This window comes from Cucurbita pepo, chromosome 7 (genome assembly GCF_057944985.1).
Source record: "Cucurbita pepo subsp. pepo isolate OVF chromosome 7, ASM5794498v1, whole genome shotgun sequence".
Lineage (NCBI taxonomy): Eukaryota > Viridiplantae > Streptophyta > Magnoliopsida > Cucurbitales > Cucurbitaceae > Cucurbita > Cucurbita pepo.
This window is the reverse complement of record NC_141804.1, coordinates 229774-252726: the sequence shown is the minus strand read 5'-3', so window position 1 is coordinate 252726 and position 22953 is coordinate 229774. Positions and strand designations below refer to the sequence as shown.

At 37.9% G+C, this 22953-nt stretch overlaps 6 protein-coding genes and 2 non-coding genes across 15 annotated transcripts; 4 read left to right on the top strand and 4 right to left on the bottom strand.

The window, feature by feature from the left end:
* Window positions 1-90: 90 nt before the first annotated feature.
* On the top strand, window positions 91-163 carry TRNAK-CUU (transfer RNA lysine (anticodon CUU)). The gene has a single exon. It is a non-coding gene; the product is annotated as a tRNA-Lys (tRNA).
* A 100-nt stretch (window positions 164-263) lies between these two features.
* Window positions 264-336, top strand: TRNAK-CUU (transfer RNA lysine (anticodon CUU)). The gene has a single exon. It is a non-coding gene; the product is annotated as a tRNA-Lys (tRNA).
* Window positions 337-595: 259 nt separating this feature from the next.
* Window positions 596-2864, bottom strand: LOC111798984 (uncharacterized). The gene is made up of 3 exons (XM_087125255.1): window positions 2506-2864; window positions 2330-2377; window positions 596-1723 (listed from the first exon to the last, which is right to left on the bottom strand). Exons 2-3 carry the CDS (start codon window positions 2359-2361, stop codon window positions 784-786), a joined length of 972 nt encoding a protein of 323 aa, XP_086981381.1. The 5' UTR covers window positions 2362-2377; window positions 2506-2864; the 3' UTR covers window positions 596-783.
* Window positions 2865-3404: 540 nt separating this feature from the next.
* LOC111798467 (nucleolar GTP-binding protein 1) lies at window positions 3405-6659 on the bottom strand. The gene is made up of 2 exons (XM_023681631.2): window positions 6368-6659; window positions 3405-5678 (listed from the first exon to the last, which is right to left on the bottom strand). The coding sequence occupies exon 2, from the start codon at window positions 5668-5670 to the stop codon at window positions 3640-3642; it is 2031 nt and encodes a 676-aa protein (XP_023537399.1). The 5' UTR covers window positions 5671-5678; window positions 6368-6659; the 3' UTR covers window positions 3405-3639.
* A 697-nt stretch (window positions 6660-7356) lies between these two features.
* LOC111798421 (NADH dehydrogenase [ubiquinone] flavoprotein 1, mitochondrial) lies at window positions 7357-10716 on the bottom strand. 2 transcript variants are annotated; one of them, XR_015421655.1, is made up of 4 exons: window positions 10584-10716; window positions 8742-10212; window positions 7781-8372; window positions 7357-7680 (listed from the first exon to the last, which is right to left on the bottom strand). XR_015421655.1 is itself a non-coding variant. In XM_023681544.2 (3 exons), the coding sequence occupies exons 1-2, from the start codon at window positions 10584-10586 to the stop codon at window positions 8755-8757; spliced, it is 1461 nt and encodes a 486-aa protein (XP_023537312.2). In that variant the 5' UTR covers window positions 10587-10716; the 3' UTR covers window positions 7357-7680; window positions 8742-8754. The 2 variants fall into 2 exon arrangements, 1 of the variants encoding a protein (XP_023537312.2); XM_023681544.2 differs by lacking the exon at window positions 7781-8372.
* LOC111798422 (uncharacterized) lies at window positions 10645-14296 on the top strand. Its single transcript, XM_023681545.2, has 6 exons — window positions 10645-10778; window positions 11024-11121; window positions 11226-11776; window positions 12256-12690; window positions 13549-13852; window positions 13993-14296. Exons 3-6 carry the CDS (start codon window positions 11336-11338, stop codon window positions 14127-14129), a joined length of 1317 nt encoding a protein of 438 aa, XP_023537313.2. The 5' UTR covers window positions 10645-10778; window positions 11024-11121; window positions 11226-11335; the 3' UTR covers window positions 14130-14296.
* Window positions 11653-17986, bottom strand: LOC111798423 (uncharacterized). 4 transcript variants are annotated; one of them, XM_023681547.2, is made up of 4 exons: window positions 16387-17986; window positions 15952-16033; window positions 15005-15213; window positions 11653-11791 (listed from the first exon to the last, which is right to left on the bottom strand). In XM_023681547.2, exons 1-4 carry the CDS (start codon window positions 17118-17120, stop codon window positions 11773-11775), a joined length of 1044 nt encoding a protein of 347 aa, XP_023537315.1. In that variant the 5' UTR covers window positions 17121-17986; the 3' UTR covers window positions 11653-11772. The 4 variants fall into 4 exon arrangements, with proteins under 4 accessions (XP_023537315.1, XP_086981534.1, XP_086981532.1 ...); XM_087125408.1 differs by having other exon boundaries at window positions 11655-11788; window positions 16387-17985; XM_087125406.1 differs by lacking the exon at window positions 11653-11791 and adding an exon at window positions 13986-14125.
* Window positions 17987-18817: 831 nt separating this feature from the next.
* On the top strand, window positions 18818-22857 carry LOC111799246 (3-oxoacyl-[acyl-carrier-protein] reductase 4). Of its 4 annotated transcripts, none has more exons than XM_023682715.2 (11): window positions 18818-19222; window positions 19459-19601; window positions 19926-19979; window positions 21022-21102; window positions 21182-21227; window positions 21305-21432; window positions 21767-21901; window positions 22004-22097; window positions 22213-22295; window positions 22400-22432; window positions 22774-22857. In XM_023682715.2, exons 1-10 carry the CDS (start codon window positions 19030-19032, stop codon window positions 22430-22432), a joined length of 990 nt encoding a protein of 329 aa, XP_023538483.2. In that variant the 5' UTR covers window positions 18818-19029; the 3' UTR covers window positions 22774-22857. The 4 variants fall into 4 exon arrangements, with proteins under 4 accessions (XP_023538483.2, XP_023538484.2, XP_023538481.2 ...); XM_023682716.2 differs by lacking the exon at window positions 22774-22857 and adding an exon at window positions 22630-22744; XM_023682713.2 differs by having other exon boundaries at window positions 18819-19222; window positions 22648-22785.
* The last annotated feature ends 96 nt before the right edge of the window (window positions 22858-22953 follow it).

Below are 22953 nucleotides of genomic sequence, written 5' to 3'. Positions count from 1 at the left end.
ATGTCCCATTTTCAGTTGTCCTTTAAAACAAAAATCAAAATTTTTGCATCTATTTTTTTAATCTATTAAATGGTTCAATTTCAACAACAAGCCCGTCTAGCTCAGTTGGTAGAGCGCAAGGCTCTTAACCTTGTGGTCGTGGGTTCGAACCCCACGGTGGGCGCTCTTTTTGTCTTTTTTCTTCGACGTAAGGATCATATTTGTATTAGCTGCTTTTTAAACTTTTGATTAGTGATGTTTAAATAATTTAAAATGTTCAATAGGCCCGTCTAGCTCAGTTGGTAGAGCGCAAGGCTCTTAACCTTGTGGTCGTGGGTTCGAGCCCCACGGTGGGCGTTACTTTTGTCCTCTTTTCTTTGAGGGTTAAGGTTATATTTGTATCACCTGTTTGTTTTATTTTATTTTTATTTTAATTATTATTAATGAATAAATTTAGAGGTTAAATTGATATTAACATTTGTCTGGAGTTTTAGTTAAAAATTCACAAAGTTTAGGAATAACAATTGCATTTTACCCAATGTATTATAATCCAAAATCCTATATATATAAAAACTTGTGCATAAGAATCAATGAAGTCAAATTCTAATATGCTCAATGATAACAAACAAAATAACTTAATTATGTATCAATCAAGATTCAAGTTCTTTCAAAACTTGGTGTTTAAAAAATAAAATAAAAAATATACAGACCCCACAAACAATTTCATATATACAGCATATACACAAAAGATGATACACTTACAAATCCCAGTTCTGCAAAAAAGGTCAGATTGTTGTGATATGTTCAAAGAAATGAAGCTGAACGTGGCATCAAGTTTCCTTTCGGCTTTCCTGTTGGTTTCATCAGCCAACTTGTCTCGAACAATTCCAAGATATCATCCTCCTTTTGTATGCTTCCATTGCTTCCCTCTTCTTCTTCTTCTTCTTCTTCTTCTTCTTCTTCATATTCACAGTCCTTTACCCCTTCTTTTTTACTCTTCATCCCTTCATTTCCTTCTGCTTTTCCCATTTTTGCTTTCCCACTCTCGCTGCCTTCCACTTTTTTGGTACTGCCCTTCTCCTTGTTTCCAAATTCTTCTTTACCTTCCATGGCTCTGTTGTAAGTGCCTTTGCAATCATCTTCCTTCCCTTCCCTTCCCATTTCCACAACTTCTTTACTACTGCCGTTCATGGCACCTTGTTGTGTTTCAGAAACACACGAGATGGTTCCTTCGGATCTAGCTGCTGATTCGGATCCATTACGACCCTTATTGTAGTTCATATCAACCAGAATTTCCTTCTCTCTAGTACCATCTCTCCCCAAGTTCATTAAAATGGTTATCATGAACTCCAGCAAAGATATGGCGTGGGTCACTGCCCACTCTAGGAACAGAACCTGGTTGAAGCAGGGTAACTTGTCAACAGCATCAGCAAATTTTCCAGGAAAAGTTTCAACCGTATGAAGAAGGTCGTCGATCTTATCAAAAACGAGTCTGGAAGGAGGAAAAATCTTCTCCACAAAGTTCGAAATTGCCAATAGACGATCATCAATGAAGGAGAGGAATAATGACCACTGATATTGCAGGACAAGAATCAAAGGCTTCACAAGCTTGGTTATTTGGACCATTTTTCTTGTTGTCGAGCCCAACCATCCATCAAGATTCTGGGCTCTTGAGAAGATGCCGTGGGCTATGGCCAGAAAAGAAACGCTACAGGTGTGTAGTGGACGTCGTGGAGAACTCATCCTGTAGATTAAAAAAAACACAACAAAAATTTGCACAATATCCACAAGAACAATGAACCAGATAGATTAATGTCAAATTATTTGTTAGAAAGAGTGTTCGATGGTGTCTTCAAATCCTAGAGACTCCGCTATTCTCAAACTAATTTCACTCTCATGTACTTTTTTTTCTTAGCGTAATCACAATCTGTTCGCTATGCGAAAGGGAGCGCAATGCTCGGGAAGCAAATTCGAAAATAATTCTCGTTTTTTTTTTTTTAATCATCAGTTCATCAATAATTCAGTTTTTTATACTTATATCTCGGAGAGTCAAGAAGAAAATGTTCCACAAAAGAAAACAAACGTGCTGGTTTTGCTAACAATAAACGCCGCATTAGATGATTCGTTTGGTAAGCCCCAAATCTCAGCCATCGAGACTAAAAGACAAAGGAATTTTCTCAATTTAACCAATTCTGCGAAATTAATTCGCAGATGCTTCCAAATTGTAGTTTAAACAAAATAAAAAGTATCAGAGAATTATCACAGAGAGATGGAACCTTTCATCGATCCATTACTTGGAAAAAGTCGCAAACAAGATGTTAATTCGCATTTGAAGTTTAAGATTTCTTACCTTTGAGTGGTGGAAAGCTCCGCTGAATTCATCAATCACCTCGGAAATCTCCAAGAGTAAATCGCAATAAAAGACCGATCAACAGTTCCTCGGGACTCAGTTCGAATCGAATGGAGAGAGGAGAGGGAGAGATAAGAGGAATCAAAAGTCGAATTCGAAAGTATTCATATGCTTACCAAAAGAGTGTTCAATGGCGGGAGAGTTTCGTGGGTCGCCAACAGAGGAAAATTCAACGGATGCAAATGCGGGTTCCTGTAACCTGAATTTGCAACCAAGAACTGCAAGAAACGCTTATGGCGACCAAATGAAATGGCGGATTCACCATTTAAGCAGAAGAAACCGTTTCCTTACGAAATTCTCTCTTCTTCGCGCACTCCTCTCTCTTCAATGTTTTTTCCTCTCTCACCACTCAAAACAGAAAATAATAATTAAAAAAAAAAAAAAAAAAGGGTTGAAACTGAATGAGATTGACATTCTATTTGTAAATAAAATGGAAATATATATATATCATTCTTTTTCTTTCCTATCTTCCATTTTTCTGCTAAGCTGTTATTTTCATACTAAAAAAAAAATTGTTTTTCACAATCATTACAGATTAAATTATAAATTTGACTCAAATTAAAAAATTAATATTTGAAAAGGTTCGGGATTTTATAAAGATTTAATTCCAACCATATGAATTATTTATAAAGATTTTAGCAAACTATAATAACAAAAAATTAAATTTTAAAGCTATAGAGACTAAACTATAACTTGAATCAAAATTTCTATATAATCGTTTATTTTCCTCTTGAATACTCAGATCACACCTGTTGTAAGACACAGGACACATACAAAGAACATAGCATTTCAAAGATTTGAATGAATGAAGCCATCATTCCATATTGCACAAAGACTCTTTCAAAAAGGAAAATACAAAAAATTGCTCAAGAACTAAGGCTACCAAATAAGATGAACTCCTAGGATTCATGAGGATTCATGATATAAGACAAAGATCACAATAAAAGCAATTCCAACTCCAAAAAGTGTAGACAGACAAAATATGACTTGGTACTCGTTAAGATCTTGTTCATCCTTCTTCATAATCCCCCCAATTCTCCATAAATAAAATCCAACACTACAAAATTCAATTGCACTGTAAATCATTAATTTTAAACGTTTAAAAACAATGCTAAACTAGTGAAAGAAAATGCAGAATAAAGAGCAATTCAAGCTCCAAGCGTAAATAGACCAATATTCAGAGTCTTCGGATTCTAACAAAATGCAAACCAAAGTAAAGAAACACAAAGCATAAGAATTACCCAAACGTATCAACGCCTGTCTGTTTTGCCAGTAGAACGCTTTCCTGAATATAAGTGCTTTGGTTTCAATGTTGGGATTACTCTATCTGCCTCACCACGACGAGCGTTCTTATTCCTCTTCTTCACTGATTTCTTGGCGATCTTTAATGCCTTCACCTTTTGGACTGAGTCCTTGAAACCATCGCCAGGGACAACCTCACTTGGTGGCCGAGACATAGACCTAGATCTTGACAAGGATCTGGACCTCATACGCAGCTTCTTATTTGGTGTTTCTTCATCCACATCCATGGCAGAAGAGCCGTTGGTATCTCCCCTGTCAGGAGATCTCTCCCTCTTACGCCCTCGTGACTTACTACGTGCACGGTTAATTGCCAAACTTGGATCCAGACCCAAAACTGATAGCTGTCTCCCCATTCTCCCTGTTGTGTATTTCCGATCTTTATCAAATTTCCTTGGTACAGTGGGTCGGCTTTCTGCAGTGCTCTTTTTGATCCTATGCTGTTGAATAAGCACACTTTTCTTTCTCCTGATCTCAGCCAAAGCTTCTTTTTCCTCAGGAGTCAATTCAGCACCATCCATCTCAAAATCGTCCTCCGGTTCCTCTACTTGTCTGTGCCCTTCTTCCCTTTCCAACTCTTCAAGTCTAAATAAAATATCAGGATCAATGAAGTCAGAAACATTGTGCCCATCTAGAATTTCAGGTATGATGTCTTCTTTCCATTCATCATTGGCTAATATATAATTCTTCTTCAAACTTGCAGAATAGACACCAGCACCACCATTCTCATCTTCCAAATCCTTCTCAGTTTTCTTAACTTGCTTTTCTGCAGCTTCTTTAGCCCTAGCTTCCAACACTGCCTCCGGTATGCAAGGTGGTCTTTCTTTCTGGTCCCGAGGCTTTGGCATTGCTACATGAAACCGATTCAAGCAATCATTTATCCTTTTGGATTTCATCTTCAATTCTACCCTCTGATTTAACAACCTCTCGCAGGCAGCATTCTTGACAGAAATGACACCTTCCTCTGTCAAAGTGCTCATAGTAAGCAACACCCCCCCTTCACTTGCAGAATCATCTCCTTCACCCATCACAGTTTTCATAGCTTCAGCCTTCATTTCCTGGACCAACTTCTTGTCTTCCTCTGATATACCATCCAGTGGCTGCAAATCAGTTTTGTTGCAGACTATAATCAATGGTTTGTTCATAAACAGAGACTTTATACTGTGAAAGAGAGCTGCCTGCTGAGCAATTGTATAACCACAGGACCCCGATATGTCAAGGAAAAATAGAACAGCAGCTCTCAAATGAGCCAAAGCAGTAATACTACACATCTCAATAATGTTACGGTCTTCAAATGGCCGATCCAAAATTCCTGGTGTGTCAATCACTTGGTACCTCAAATACTTATAGTCAGTGTGACCCACAAAGAGCGACTTTGTTGTAAAAGCATAGGGTTGAACGTCGACGTCAGCTCTAGTAATCTTGTTAATAAATGAGCTCTTACCAACATTAGGGTACCCACAAATCAAAATTGTTCTGGTATTCGGGTCAATTGATGGAAGTCTTGCCATGTGCTGTCTAATCTGCTCTAAGTAAGCCAAACTAGGCCCAATTCTCTTTATCACAGTACACATCCTTCCAAGAGCAGCAACCTTCAGACACTTGCAACGGTAGAGTGAATCCCCATATTTTAACAATTTCACATAGTCCTTAGCAATCTTACTTATGAGGTTCCTTGCAGTGTTAATCTGACCAAGAGCAAGCTTATAATGATCTTTATTGTACAGAACGTGTAGGAGATCGCCATAAAAAGGATGAATATCATCCAGCCGAGGGAATTCATCGATGATGGTAGAGAGCTTTTCATGGAAGTTCGTCTGCGTATATTTTACTTTCCTCATATAAAACTGTCGCAAACGAGATATGGCATAACCCTTGTGGACAACTGTGGGCGTTTGTCTCTGGGTACGAGAGAGAATAATATCAATAAAATCCTTTCCATTAGGCACCACGGTAATCTTCTTGAAGTTGTACTGCACCATTTTCTACCCTGAAACAAGCATTTGTTTGCATCAAGTTGAAAAAGTAGTTCTCGTGTATTAAAAATAAATAAAATAATGTATAAATTAAAATAATAATAATAATGATAATAAATAATAATATGGCTATAGGTAAAAAGATAAAAGCCTTCAGAACTATTACTGAAACATGCCGTCTAGAAACTATAAGAAATCATGAAGATAGTTTTGAATTTGAAGTCGGTTTAGTGAGCAAAAAAACCACTTAAGGTAAGATTAGAATACTGAGATGCCAAACAGCAAGAAGAAACAGACATGTCCAACATGATGAAAAGTGTACAACGCAAGATCAAAATACTAACGCCAGAAAATTCAGATTTATTACCCCTTTCGCACCTTTAACACCCTCTTTAATCTTATCTCTAGAATTATGAGTTTTCGTGACCCCTGGGTTGGATAAATTTTAAGCAAATCAAAATCTGTCATAAAACAGGAGATGCGAGACTGATTGAATTTTCGGAATAGAAACTTAGAAAAAAGAATAAAAAGCACCATAATAAACAGCTTAAATTATCTACGAAGAACGGAGCTCTCAGGTAAAACTAGTAACATTCCGAGATTCCTATACCCGAGACGCAATCGATTTGTTAGCTAATCGCACACATAATCGTAGAGGCAGCAGAGAAAAACAGAATCATACTCCAAAAGACAAACAACAAACCTAGGTTTTTCTTTTCCTCCTCGATTGATGGTTCAGAAAACTCAAATGGTAGATTTTGATATCCTTCCCTGCAAACACAACAGAATGAACCCGAAAAGTACGGGAAATCAGATAAAAACAGCGAGAAAGCTAGTGATTGAGGAATTTCTTAGTCGAATTAGAGTCGGTTCAGAGATTTCTAGAGAGTGAAGAAGGGAAGAATAGGTAGCTGCGTTCGGACTTCGAAGAGCCGCAGCGAAAAGGAAACAGAGGACGGCTGAAGTAGGGTTTTAGGCGCCACTTCTTTTCTGTAAGAATAACTTCGCTATATATACATTTGCTAAATTGCCCTACTTTGCTTCTCTTTTTTTCTTTTTTTTCTTTTTTTTCTTTTTTTTTTTCTTTTTTTTTTTTAGGTCACTTAATTTTTATAATTTTATTATTATAATTTTAAATGTTAAATTTACCTCTTTTTCTTACGAGTTTGTTTAAATTATTTGTAATAAGATATTGACTATTATTTATAAATTAATTCGTGTTTGATAAAATAGTAAATTCAAGTTTCTAAAATAGTGAATTCAAGCTTCAAGCTTACTAAACAGCATAAAAATTGGTTGCTATGATGTTTAAACACCCTTTTCACGGACTATAGTATAAAATATGTTCTAATCTTTTTTTCAACTTATATAAAATATTTAAATCTTCGAACAATATGACAATTAACGTCTATAACATCCCTATCATGTTATGTAAGATATTTTTGGTGATCTCTATTTTTCACTTTATTCAAGATTCGACTTCTTATTTCATGGTCGAGATCAAATTTTAACCATAGTTGACTTATATTCATATTAGCTTCCAAGTGTGCAAGTGCGAGTGCTCGCGACAAAAAGTAACAATTCTAGAACTACTTCATTTAACAGTACTTTTTATCAGAAGCATCTCAAACTGCCCTAAACATGGCTCCTTCAGTATCCCCTGCAAGTTCACCATTGTTGAATCTCAGAAACTTATATTTAAAGCTTAACTTTCCCCTTTATTGATGTTGCACAGGGAGACAAAAATTTTGTTCAGATGAGTACAACATAAAAAGAAAACATTGATATCAACCATCAAATGGTGTTAAGAGAGGCATTGACAATACACCAAAGATGATTTATAAAAATTCTAGCCTCGAAGACGCTTCAACAACTAGAAACGAGTTTCTTCGAGACACTTATAAGTCATTTTTGAAATATCAAACGGACATGACCTCGAGATGCTTGAGTCACACCAAGCATTCGTTTATCTGGGGCAGTTTCATTATTTGCAGTTCCCATCAAATTTGGAATTCCCTACATGGCATAGGATAAGAAGTGTTCAGTGTTGTCTCATAAGATGGGGAAAAAAAAAAAAAAAAAAGTCTTTCATGATGCTTGAAAACAAGGTTCACACTTCTACTAATGAGTGTTACAGAATTGGGCAGAAAATTGAATCAATCTTTTTTGCATCATTAACTGAAGAGAAGAATCACCCAGAATAAGTGAAAGTGTCTAACAACATTGGATAGATGAAATTCTTAGAAAGAAAACCACTAAAAATGCAATGGGTCACTGATTTCTGCATGAGTCCTTTGATTGACCCACACAATGCCAGGCCACTTCTTTTTACCTGAACGTCCAATGATCAACAGCTAATGAGAACTCATGCTCACGAGTCACTAATGAGTCCTTTGATCGACCCACAGAATCATGGCAAAAAAATGGGTAAATATAAAAAAACTACGAAGAATGTTTTGTTACAGTCAAGCCCACCGATAGTAGATATTGTCCGCTTCGACCCGTTAGGTATCGCCGTTAGCCTCACGGTTTTAAAACACGTTTACTAGGGAAAGGTTTCCACACTCTTATAAGAAATGCTTCCACACCCTTATAAAGTATGTTTTGTTCTCCTCTCCAATAGGTGTGGGTTCTCACATATTTATTAGTAACGACTGCAGCAGTAATTTCCAAGTTTGAAAAGCTGCATCATGAACTTGCCTGCTTTCCTATCCAAAAAAGCAAGAAAAGAAAAATCATGTTCTGCAATTTGACTTAAATGAGATAGGAAGGACGCTCTTCATTGCAGTTGGCTAGGGAATTTTAAGTGGCTTCTAACATCATCCATTCTCCCCATAGGTGGTTTTTCTTCCAGTATTCATAAATCAAACCCGTTTCAGGAAAGAGGTAAAATAATCAATTAAATTAAAATATCCATTCAGATCTTACATGTTTACTTGCATCAGCAAATGAAAATCAGACGACAGTTTTCACCTTTGGGATGCTGATTATTGGGCTACAAGAGCCAAGTTAAATCTACTAAAACAAGCTCATCTTATGTTTGCTAATCAAAGTAGGGTGGAAAGATTCAAATAAACCTGAAAGAGAATCCTATGCAGCGGCCTGGATCAACTCCTTTTCTGCATGTTCTCTGATCCTTCTTTCAAGCTCAGGCCTAAAATGCCTTATAAGACCCTGCACAGGCCAAGCAGCAGCATCACCAAGGGCGCAAATGGTGTGCCCTTCAATCTGCTTGGTAACCTCTTGTAGCATGTCAATTTCTTCCAGCTTCGCATTTCCAACTTTCATTCTTTCCATTATCATCCAAAGCCATCCTGTACCTTCTCTGCAGGGAGTGCACTGTCCACAGCTTTCATGCTTGTAAAAATAAGAGAGCCTTGCAATAGCATCCACAACATCAGTCGATTTATCCATAACAATTACAGCAGCAGTGCCCAATCCAGACTGGACAGCCTTTAGTGCATCATAATCCATAAGGACATCATCACATATATGCTTGGGAAGCAATGGAACTGAGGAACCTCCGGGAATTACTGCAAGCAAGTTATCCCATCCACCTCTAACCCCTCCACAGTGCCTTTCAATTAACTCTTTCAGTGGAATGCTCATTTCCTCTTCAACAGTGCAAGGCTTATTCACGTGTCCCGATACACAAAACAATTTGGTACCAGAGTTGTTCTTCCTCCCAAAACTGGCGAACCATTCTGGTCCACGCCTTAAAATAGTAGGAGAAACAGCCACGGTCTCCACATTTGTAACAGTGGTAGGGCATCCATATAAACCTGCATTAGCAGGGAAAGGAGGCTTCAATCTTGGTTTCCCTTGTTTCCCTTCAAGGCTTTCCAATAGAGCTGTTTCTTCACCACAAATGTAAGCTCCAGCACCAAAGTGGATGTGAACATCAAAATCATAACCAGTTCCACAGGCATTCTTGCCCAATAATCCAGCTTCATAAGCCTCTTTTCTGGCCTTTTCAAGGTTCCTTCGCTCATTCACATACTCACCTCTGATGTATATATAAGCTGCAGTAGCCCTCATCCCAACTCCAGCAATCAGACAACCTTCCAAGAGTTTGTGTGGATCGTGCCGCATGATTTCCCTGTCCTTACAGGTTCCGGGTTCACTTTCATCAGCATTAACAACAAGATAGGAAGGGCGACCATCAGATACTTTTGGCATGAATGACCATTTGAGTCCAGATGGAAACCCAGCACCTCCACGACCGCGGAGGCCAGACTTCTTGACTTCGTTGACAATCCAATCGGAACCCTTGAGTACTAAATCTTTAGTTCTGTACCAATCACCACGTTTCATGGCACCTTTGAGAAAGGGGTCATGTAAACCGTATAAGTTGGTAAAGATTCGGTCCTCATCCTTCAAGCCACCAAAATGAGTTTTCTCTGGAGGTGGAGGAGGTGGGGGAGGCTGAGGGCTGCTACTAGCAGCTGCACCCTGATTGCTAAATGCTCTCAACCCTATAACCCATCTATCATTATAACTCCTTGTCAATACTGTTCGTTGAAGATACAGCATGCCCCGAACAGGTGCCTAAAGAATAGTACATATCAATATACTAGGTCGCTGAGTGAATAATTTTGGTAATTCAATCACGTGTAATGTAAACCAGTTAATGATAATCAGTTTAAATGTGGAAACAACAAAAACAAACAAACAAACAAAACAAGAAGAACGTAAAAACTTCTAATCAAATAGTTATGTCCGTGACAATTTTTGAACGATCAGTACAAATAGAAAAATCAAAATCACTCGAAACAACAAATCATCATTTAAATCTCTTCGAAACATTCAAATTCAAACACTAAATCAGAACAACCCGGAAACGAAATTCGAAATAAAGAAAGCGACAGAAAACAAATGAGAAATTAGTAATCGGCGCCGAAGAAACACAGATTCCTTACCATAGCATTAAGTGCTTCAGAAGGCGATAGAGGGAGATTTGCAGGATCGAAGAGAAGAGGGAGGTCCGAGAGGTACAGAGATAAACTGCCGAGTGGCGATCTGTAGTAAGCAATAGCTACGGTTGCGATTTCCTGATCACGATGGTATTTACATCGAACGGCTGAGATTGAACTGCGCTTCGTGATGGTTAAGAGGTACACGTAAATACTAAATCTTAAAAATATTTGCAGCCATTAATATAATGTGATTAATTAATTTGTGGAAAATACATAATTAAATTTGTCCAAAATAAAATAAAACCCAACAATACATAAACTAAATATGGTATTTTAATTAAAAAAAAATTATTATGGATTTTATTTATTTATTTATTTTTGGAATGTAATTAAAATTTCTTTTGCTGAGATGTGAAGCAATGTTAACATTTATTTTCCTTCAGAATAAAGAGAAATAACAAACAAAAAAAAGCAGATTCCAAGCTTAGAATATGGATCGATCATTTTCTTCTGCAAAAATGCCCAAAATCTAGTCAAAGAGGTATATCTCCATTTCTGTTCCTTCCTAATTCAACGGTTCTGATTATCATAATCTTCATGTGATGAACAATTTGATTCCAACCAACTGCTATAATTCAACACCAGAAACAATCCTCGGTATGTTCGTCAGCAATCTAGTTGATTCTGTTCGAACCCTTTCCCTCAAAACCCATTACCAAATTGTGTTGTTGAGAGAGCTTTGATCTTCAACTTCAATGGCTGAGCTTGAAGATTCTCAAGCTCATCTTCCACTTCTTGATTCAAAACAGAATCAGAGTTCACAAGCGACCAGGCGAGGAGATGAGGAAGAAGAACATTTGGACAGAACACTGGAGCTGCTGGACACATTGCTTGGCCTTTTGGGGTTCCATCAATCCTCTGTTTTGAGCTGTGCTCTGTCTTGGTCTGGTTTTGTTCTTGTCGGTGTTGTTCTGCCTGTTGTGGTGCTGGAACTCGCTGATTGCGCTGCCTGTGAGATGTTCCAGATTAAGGATTTTGAGGTTAATACAGTGGTCTCACAAGCTTGTCTTGCAGCTGTGTCTCTGCTTTGTCTTTCTCACAACCTCAGAAAATATGGCATCAAGAGGTTCCTCACTGTTGATAGGCAGATCAGCTCTTCGGCTCGGTATCGCAAAGACTATGTCAAGAAGATTCAGGTCAGCTTCAATCTGCTGTTTTGAGAAATAAAAACATTAGAACCAAGATCGATCGATCGCACTCACACACCCACAGACAAAAATTAACAAAGTATTTACAAAATGTATATCTCACGCAAACGGACCACAAAGTCTCTCAACAAACTCCCTCTAAAATGTCATTCAACAAATACAAAATAACACTCAAACTCAATACTCTCAACCATCCTAGATAATCTTTTATACAGACATATATGATTCATGTATCAAAATTCATGCGTATATGATTCATGTAACAAAATGAGAATATCAATCAACAGGGTTATGAACTACTAAATAAATGTCAATATATGCATAGGAGATGCATGAACCTATTGTTCATGACAACGTACAACACTAATGTGTGTGCATCAAAAGAGTTAATTTTCACGATATCTTTGTCGTGTGACTTTGAACTATGTGCTAGGGAAGGTGCTTGGTTTGACTATCTATCTTCACAGGGATCAATACGTTTGCTCGTCTTCTGGGCACTTCCATGTTTCATTCTGAAGGCTACTCAAGAGGTAATTCGAATATTATATGCGGAAGGAGTATCATCATGGGGGCTATCTGTCGGTATCTTACTGGCTATGACCATATCTTGGACTTACCTGAGCTTGGTCTCTTTATCAGCCGCCATTGTATTTCATTTGATGTGCAATTTGCAAGTGATCCACTTTGATGAGTACGCCAAGCTACTGCAAACCGAGTCTGAAGTTTTGTTTTTAATAGAGGAGCATATTTTCCTGCGCTATCATTTGTCCAAGATAAGCCACAGATTCAGAATCTTTCTTCTTCTACAGTTCTTGGTTGTAACTGCTAGCCAGTTCATGACTCTATTCCAGACGACAAGATACAGTGCAATGATTACCCCCATAAATGGTGGTGGTTTTGCAGTAAGTTCTTCAGCATTTTGCTACCTGCAACTATCTTTTTCAAATACATGTAGCTATGAGTTCAGACTTAGAGATGGGATTATATCCAAGGTTTTTATGCTGATTTGTCAGCAATGCGTTGAGTTGACCCTTAAAGCTTGATTGTAACGATCCAAGCCCACCGCTAATAGATATTGTCCTGAGTTTTCCCTTTTAGGTTTGCCCTCAAGGTTTTTAAAGTGCGTCTGCTAGGGAGAAGTTTCCACACCTTTATAAACTCCAACCGACGTGGGATCTCACAATCCACCCCCTTCAGGGCCCAACGTCCTTGCTGGCACACCATCTTGTGTCCACCCCCCTTCGAGGCTCAGCCTCCTCGTTGGCACATCGTCCGGTATCTGACTCTGATACCATTTGTAACAGCCCAAGCCTACTACTAGCAGATATTGTCATTTTTAGGCTTTTCCTTTCAGATTTCACTTTAAGGTTTTAAAAATTCGTCTGCTAGGGAGAGGTATCCACACCCTTATAAGAAATGTTTCGTTCTCCTCCCCAACCTATGTGGGATCTCACAATCTACCCCCTTCGGTGCCCAACGTCCTTGCTATCAATCGTTCCCTTCTCCCATCGATGTGGGACCCTCCAATCCACCCCTTTTCGGGACCCAACGTCTTTGCTAGCAAATATTGTCCTCTTTATTCTCCCTCTGGGTTTTTGTCCTTGCTAGCAGATATTGTCCTCTATATTCCCCTTCTGGGTTTTTAAAAGAGTGTGCAAAGGAGAGATTTCTACACCCTTATAAAGAATGTTTCGTTTTCCTCCCCAACCGATGTGGAATCTCACATTGATTATCCTTGTTTTTTACTCTCTAACTTTTAGGTCGCTGCAATTGTTCAAGTGGTTGGAGTCATTCTTTGCTTACATGGAGCAACAAAGATTTCCCACAGAGCCCAAGGAATCGCATCAGTAGCTAGTCGATGGCATGCTCTTGTCACTTGTGGTCCAGGTGATGTATCTCAGCCTCGATATCCAAATGGCAACGCAGACGCTACCAGTAGACTGAGCACAATGGCTAGCACTTACTCCGAAAGTGATTTGGAGTCCTTGGATATTGTTATTACAATGCCGACAACCACACAGCTAGCTTCTTACATGTCCTCCTATCATAAAAGAGAAGCATTTGGTAAGAAACTCAGACATTCATCAAGTAACCAACCATCTATGCATTTTCTTAACACTATCAACAATTTGCTCAATAGTATCTTAAAAACCTTCACTTACAATGCTGTTACTTACGATTTTAAGTTGGTCTCCATGGTGCAGTCATGTATTTGCATATGAATCCTGGCGGCATAACGATTTTCGGGTGGACAGTTAATAGAGCTCTGTTGAACACTTTGTTTTTTATTGAACTCACACTCATCACCTTCGTGCTTGGGCAGACCTTAGTTTTCTCCTGAAGTTTCAGAAATATTCAGTAGCCGTCCAAATGGTTCTGGTTGTAGAACCCTTCACATTCAAATGTCATACGTGTAAAATTATTCACTGGCTGACGCCAATTTTGTATTTCAACATGTTTTTTTATTCGTTTGCGAGTAATCAATCCCAATGATTGGAGTTATTTTCATTCCCTCTGGTCGTAATTCTTCCTATCATGAGTTATATGTTATTTAAGCCGTGATGTTTTTTTCTTCGATTCTTTCAAATCTTGCTTTCAACTCTCTTTCTAAAATCTCTCTCTACCCCATTTTTGAGTTGACTAACTCATTTAGTAGTGAGAGTGAGTGTTGCACAATCGTTTACAAAACGTCCTGTAAGAGCGCGATTGTGACACTAAACAATGTCAATCACATTTGTAATCTTCTAAATTTTACCTCTTCTAGATTTTTTCCTAAAATATATATTTGTATATAAAAAAATCTTTCTATAACATTCTAGAAACATCTAGATAATGGACACATACAATACAATTGTTGGGCTTGACTTGGTTGGACTAAAAAAGTCGCAACCTAACCCAACCCAACCTGTGAACCCTCATACGATACATTGATTTAATCAAGAGAGCTCGTGTTAAGAACAATAAATATCATGGGTTATGGATAGTAACCAATTAATTTGTTTGATAATAATTTTGTTGGTAACTTATGGCATGCTCCAAAAGTTGCTCCACAATGGAACACCATTGAAAAGAGACAATAAGACACTACAAGCAACTAAAGACCAGAACAGACAATATTTCACTTCAAAATTTCAATATTTTATAACAATTCTAAGGTAAATGCATTTTACAGATAGTGAAGGGAAGAAAAGGGAAACAAATATTGAATGATTTTACCAGCAGCACAATGAAGGCAGCTTGAAGGAGAAAGAAGAAGGCAAGTGGCCAGTCCTCCTAATATAATCAGCTTTTTCAGAAGTCCTTACAGATTTCTTATTTAGTTTTGCCTCTGCATTTGCACGTTTCTCTTCAGCTATTCTTCTTGTGGCTGCTAGTTTATCTGCCAGCAGTTCTTCCGCACAAGCTTTCATTTTCTCTGCCTTTTTCTGTTCAATACATTCAACAAAACATTCAGAACTGTTCATAGAATTCAATATAGAAACATTCAGAGCTTCGAGGAAGTGACCCTGCTGCAATTCGGTCGTTAAATCTACTACGTTTAGTTTCATATTTGTAATATGAGATCCCATGTCAATTGGAGAAGGAAGCGAGTGCCAGCTAGGACGATGGGACCGGAATGGGGGTAGATTGTGAGATCCCACATCGGTTTTTAAAAATCTCTACTTAGCAGACGCGTTTTAAAAAACTTGAGGGAAAGCCTGAAAGGGAAAGCCCAAAAAGGATAATATCGGCTCGCGAGGGGCTTGAGCTGTTACATGTAACCTTGAAAGCTTTGCAATAGCTTTTATGGGTGTTTTGATGTTTCATTGGATGTGAGAAAGAGGGCATAGAGCTCACAGTTAGTATAAGTTATGAACGAAGATCAACTGTGTTACGACTTGAGCTGGCTAAAAAGCATAAAAAAAAGAGAAGATTGGGTGAGTTTTCCAGATTTGAGCCAGACAAAAGAATGGGAGAGCCTTGCTGCACCTTTAAAATCTTTAATCCAATCTTTCCATTTGATCTCTTTTGCACGTTTGAAGGAAATGTGTCATATAAGAAAGCTAACCACAGATACATTTTAGGAGGTTTAGGGAAACTAGAGGACTGTAATAAGAGGACAGATTGAAATCAAGCTCAACTGCACATTCTAATTAGAAACAAGTAAAAATCTGGGTGGGTACCTCAATTTTTCTCATTTTTGACTCAGCTTTCCTCTTCTCGCTGGTTTCCCATGCTTGTATCTTCACTTCTTCACGTTTGTACCTAGAAATGCAAAACAATCAGCATATCATGAACGTTCAAGTTAAATCTAGCATTTTAGGCTCCTCGATGTAGGCTCCTCAAATGTAACAGCCCAATCTCACCACTAGCTGATATTGTCCGCTTTAGCCTGTTACGTCTTCATGGTTTTAAAATGCATTTTCTAGGAGAGGGTCTAGCCCTACTCTAACAAGTGTTAAAGAACGAAAAGTCCCTCAAATAGATTGCTTTCAAAACTTACAACGAATTTGCTGAACTTCAAAAAGAAAGCCCAAGTTATCAATCAGGTCGTGTGTTAAGAACTAGACGGGCAAGGGCTAAACTAGAGGAGTAATGAAAAGGGTACAAAGGGTCACCTTGCAATATGCTTGGCTCGTTCGGCTTCATCCCAAGCCATTGCTCTAGTTTCCATAGAGCTCATCTTTACAGCCTGATCAGAGCTCTGGTTTTTCACCACCATGGCAGTAGAAGCAAAACCTGCTTGACGATCTTCAATGGCCGGCATTTCATGGTGAGGCCTTGCTGGGGTGGAAGATCCAGAAGTTATAGGGCTCTGAAGCACAGGGGTGGTGGCTCTGACTGGAGTAGCCGTCCTCGAGGGCTCCTGACTCGCTATGGGAGTCATCTCTGTCCCCATGTCCCTCAAGCACACAGACCTAACCACCGTGTTGCAGCTCTCCAATGGCTTATTGATTCTCCAAATGGGTTCATCACATTTCATCATCTTTGTTTCTGCTTCACTTTGACTGCTCATTGCAGAAGCAAAGCCACCATTTTCTTCTCGCCCTTCAGTCCTTTTATCTCCACCGCTCAAATAATCATGCTCCTGTTGTGGCACAGCAGCTATAAGCCGCAAGTCATCAGCATTCGAGTTTCTATGCTTGATTTTGGACTCCTCTTTTTCTCCTCCTTTTGGCAACCGAAAAATCCATTTCTGTGCATCGTCCCACTTCGATGGAGTTGATTTAGCTGTGGCCACCCGGCGATGGAAACTGCCATTAGCTCCAATTCCTCTTTGAAACTCAAAACTCATAGCCTTTTCATGTTTTGATCCATTTTTGTGATACCCATTCTCCTCCCTCCCCTTCATTTTGGTCCCCAAAAAAAAAAAAAAAAAAAAAACTCTCACTCTCTCACAGTCATTTTATCAAACACTTGGCGTGCAAGCTTCAAAGATCACCCAGAAAAACTGAACCACAACTTCAAATACATACCAAAAACAGATCTACATCCCATAAACATCCACAAAAACAACATAATGCAAAGAAGTTAACGACATCGAGATTTCAATAGTAGCCGAAAGAGATATCCCAGAGCCCACAGAATAGAGAAAACTTTTCGTTCGCATTCAGAAGACGAATGAGGAAATGAAAGCAACAAAACCCGACAAGAAGTAGAATCTCACCATGTCTGAATGCTGAAACTTACGTCACTGAAGAAGATAAAGGGACCCATCTGAAGCAGTAAAGAGCCATGAACATTAAGAAATTAACTCAAGAGTAAAAGAAATGTGTTATTTCCATAGCAGAGAAGCTCAGAATCGCAGTGAAATTAATGGAAGACAGTACAAACGTAATGATATGTAGAAGTAGAAGCTGCAAGGCACTGATTATATGAACTTCACAACATCGAAGAGATAATCAAATCAAAAGGGGCTGGTGGGTTTGGTTTGAAGAGCTAAATTCCATGGTGAACTATAAATTTGACGCATTAAAAGCTGAGAGTTGCAGATCTATCATAGAGAGGAATTATAAAAACGAGGGAGGGAATGGAAACAAACAAGCAAATCTGCGGCAACTTGTCAAGTAATTCCAAGAGAATAATATATGAATTTGCATGGAAATTGATGGACTTTTTTCACTGATCAGTTCACATGGGCTGCAAACAGCAAACCGGTCCGAATCTATCCCCTCTCCCATGAAAGAATTCTTGAAAATAATAATACCGAGTTTAAAAAGATTATTTTTCTTTTCTTGAATGTAATAAAAACATTATCCTGAAAAGATTTTTAAAATGATGAACCAATACTCATAAAATATTGCATTCCCAGAGAATTAAAATATATTTTAGAACATCGAGAATTCAAATTCGTAACTCGAATGACGAACACCCATTAGAAAATTGGACACCAGACGATCCATGTTGGGCCCATAAAAGATGGGCTGAAGCCCAAATGAAATGGGCTGAGGCCCAATTAAGTGTGGGTCCATTTGATCCAATTTGTCGATTTGATTATACATATACTAAATACTCCGAATAAATCTTAATATGGATCAATTTATTTTTTAAAATTCAAAAGAGGCAGTTATATGGGACACGTTATTTCAGCTTCAGAAACTTTAATTTCTTATAATGTTACAAAAGTCATTGTATAAGTTACTCAACATAAGGAATATTAAAAGGGCAATTAAAATTACTTTTTAAAAATATTTTTTAGTCCTTCAAAATTAATTAATTTCTTTTATATATTGATTTTGAATATGACCATATAAAATGTTTTAAAATTATTTTCAAATATTAATAAATGTATTATTAAAATTTGGTGGGTTAGCTAACTCTCACTTTCCAAACCATAAACATTAGGGTTAAAAAAATAATAATAAATAAATAAAAAAAAGTGCGCGCAAAGACGCAATTACCATTTAACCGTTTTCTCAACCACGCCGTTTCGGAGGAACGATTAATCTTACGGTGGTATTATGGTAATTAAGTTATATTCCATGAAATTTACATTTTTACCCTCCATCGAAGCTCAAGCTGTTCCTCAACTATTTCTTTCATAGTTCCTCCACTGGCTGCTCTAACTTTGGTTTCATCGCCACTTGACCACGTACACATTTCCTCCGGCGATCCCAAAGCCATAACTTGAGATATTCACTATCTTGTTCTTTCATCTTTATAAATATCGAATCTGTTGGTTGCTTGCATTTCTGGCTATAATTTTGCGATTTCGTTCTGCTTCTGGGATTTTCTGTGTGCGGAGACCTCCCGGAGCTTTCATGGCGGCTATTACCAGTTCGAATGCTGTTGCTTTTAGTAAGGTTGGGATTTTTGGTAAATTTGAAGGAGGCGCTGGTCGGAGAGCCGGTTCTGTTCAGCAATGGCTCCCGATTAGCGGTGGAGCTGGATCGAATCAGCTTCGAGGTCGATTTGGCATCCAGTTAAGATCGAAGACTTCTTTTGCTTCTACTGGTATGACTGCTTACAATGTTTTGAGAATTATTTGTATTCGTGTTTGCTATAGTGATTAGAAGCGATTCAAGAGAGAGAGTGCATTCAATCATCCTGTTTATAATTGTTCGAGGTTTTGTGTCAATTGTTATCGGTAGTTGTTAAAGTCGGCCACCTTTACTATTCGGGAAGTTAGTTTTAGAAACTTTTGCTTATGCCTTTGGTATTAGGATCTCATCATTATAATGGACACGCAGGAATAAAAGCTCAGGTTGCTACAGCGGAACAGGCAAGCATTAAGGAAATCCAACAAGTGGAAGCGCCTGTGGCTATTGTGACTGGAGCCTCGAGAGGAATCGGAAGAGCTATCGCATTGAGCTTAGGAAAGGCGGGTTGTAAGGTACATCTCTTTTCTACTTGTGTATAAGGCTCTATTACTTCATTTTGGTTAAAAACGTTGCATGAGATCGGACTTGAAAATATGTTTCTTCCCATCGTGGATGCATTTTTTCTGCTAGCATTCAGTTTTAGAGATGAAATATGGAAAAAGGTTTCTCTAATTGTATCCAGCTGTTTTATGGAGTTTTTTTTCGTTTTTGCAGCATAAGCTGAATTCCTGTTTATGATTTGTTTTCAGAAGACATCATCGTCCAGTCAATTTCTGTACATTTCATCTGTTGGAACTATTAATTTTTGAATTTTCTGTCAATCAAAATTTCTGTAGGTCCTGGTTAATTATGCTAGATCGTCAAAGGAGGCTGAGGAAGTTTCCAAAGAGGTAAATAATTCACCTATTTCAGTTTTCATCTCTTTTCATCTCTTGAATTGTCTTTGGCCATTCTGCTAATGATGTAAAGCCGAACATCTGGAGGCTGTTCATCAAGCAGAATGCTCAAAAGACGATGAGAAGGGACTTGGAAATTTCCGTACAGTTATTAGACTGATTGATAGAGAATATGGTTGCATCAATGAATTAAGCATACTACGCTTTTAGTTTCAAATACAAAGCTTGATATATGTACTGGTTTGGCAATTTGCGTTCAATTCTTACGAATGCTTGGTTATTGATTCTGTAACAAGGTTCAAACCACAAATTTTTGTGAAGATAACAAATTTTTCCATTTTATATGCAACAGATAGGAAACACTAAATTTGACTCTAGAAAAGGGCGAAAGGTGAAAGTTGGTAGCCCTCTGAGACTTTCCTTTTTAAAAAAAAAAAACAATTAAATAACACTATGCTAGTATAATTCTTTCTAATTGTTCCAACCAACCTACCAACTCATCTGCTCTTTAGTAACAAATTAATTCACCTATTTACTAATTAGGCCCCAATACTTATTTAAAAACAAATTAATTAAGTCCAAATGCTTATTTAATAACAAATTAATTAAGCCCCAATGCTTGTTTACTACCAAATTAATTGAGCCCTAAAATTCTTTTCTCACTACAGCTATCATAGAGCCTTCAGACTTCATTACCCAAGCACGAAACAGTTCTTTTATGACTGACTTAATTCATCTTATTTGACTGAACGTTTTTTTTTCTTTTTTGAATTTTTTTTATGGCGTTTCTTCTGCCTTCTGTTTAATTAGGTTGCTGAACAAGGTCATTCTACTTTCTGAAGCATATGGTCCTGGTTTTTTTCAGCATGTTATTCTGGAAGTAATAAAGTGCCAATGAATAAAATTAGGACATTCATGTTGTGCTGGGTCCTATTTCCCTAACCTGCAATATTGCCGCTCAATTTCTTCTGGTGTTGATGTTGACTTGCTGATTCATTTTGAAAAGATGATGATTAAATTGTCTTGTTGCTCGCAGATTGAGGGTTTTGGGGGGCAGGCTCTTACTTTTGGTGGAGATGTGTCAAAGGAGGCTGATGTGGATTCAATGATTAAGACAGTAAGCTACTTCACTTTTCCGACTAAACTAGTCTATGCCATTTGCTTGTTACTCACTTGCACGGTTGTCATTTGTACAGGCGATGGATGCTTGGGGAACCGTTGATATATTGATCAACAATGCAGGTGTGTAACTTCAACATTCTCCAGCATCCTGGCTATTTAACTTGACTGCTCTTACCCAGTGTTTTCATGGTAATCAGGAATCACTCGCGATGGTTTGATGATGAGAATGAAGACATCTCAATGGCAGGAGGTGATTGATCTGAATCTTACCGGTGTTTATCTTTGCACTCAGGCAGCATCCAAAGTTATGATGAAAAAGAAGAAGGTAAGCTCACCACCCTTGTATTTTTCAAATTAGAAATAGGCAGCTGAGATCATAAATCTTCTGTAACTTAAGATGCAATATGGTTTTAAATTTTCCTATTAGAATATCTGTAAATATTTACCGCCAGATTCTACGAGTGCCTCCATAGAACGTTAACGCTCAAATTCTTTTAAAAAGTATATTCCCGATCCTATAATTCACTTTAGGTTTGAGTTGCCATTGTGCACATTAGCCAAAGTTCAGATGTTTTCTTCTCTCCAATTACAACCCTCCCTTAAACGAACGAGAAGGGAGAAATGGAAATGTCCTACTCACTTTGAGACTTTTTATTCAGGGAAGAATAATCAATATATCATCAGTTGTTGGCCTTGTTGGAAATGCGGGCCAAGCGAACTACAGTGCCGCAAAGGCAGGAGTGATTGGTCTGACAAAGGCCGTTGCCAAGGAATATGCAAGCAGAAACATCAACGTATGCTCTGCAATTTCAACTTCTTTAATAAGAATGGTTTCTTATGTATAATGCTGAAGGCTAGTGGACAATGTGAACCATCATAATAAAATTTTCTTCCAGGTTAATGCTGTTGCTCCTGGGTTTATTGCGTCCGACATGACTGCCAAGCTTGGGCCAGAGATTGAGAAGAAAATTATGGATTCTATCCCCATGGGTGAGTCCAGGAAACTCCTATATGATTGATTGTTGTGATTTCATTGATTCATAATAAGTTGTTTTGGAAAAATATATGATGATCGTAACAATATCTCGATTCCACATTGTTTCAGCAAGATATGGCCAACCCGAAGAAGTTGCTGGACTTGTTGAATTCTTGGCTCTTAACCCTGCAGCTAGTTACATTACAGGACAGGTGCGGAAAGTTCCATTTCCCTTTTTCTTTTAATATCCGTTTTCCTTGCACGATTACAAGTGAGAGTTCCTTCTTCATTTCATCAATGTATGTTTGATCTGCAGGTTTTCACCATCGATGGCGGGATGGTTATGTAGGTCAGTTGTCATTTGCTCATATAATTTGGTTTTTGATTTTATTGTCAAACGATACGTGTTGCTTTCTGCCACTTTCTGTCTTTTAACACCAGATTTTGTTGAAGCCTTTCGAGTTGCAATTATGATTTATAATTACAATTTCAATTTCTAAGAAATTTCTCTAGATCCCTTATCATTTGTATTATTTTTGCTTATAGTTCTATAATGACTTTTAGATCGTTCGATCTGTGTTCGAACAAACATCCTTGAGCTGCTTACGACACGTCACCACGGCAACCATTCCAATTCGACCAGCTAATATCAGCCTCTTTTTTCTTTTTTCTTTTTCATTCTATGGACAGGTTATCTTCAGCTATTAATATTATGTATCAATTATTTGGTTCCACTGCTCACGTGAAGGACAATTGAATAGTTTCATATATATATATATATATGATGATGATGATGATGAAAAATAGTTTCAGTATAAATAAATACAACAATTCTATTCTCAGCCACCAACCTTGTTTATAAACACTTTT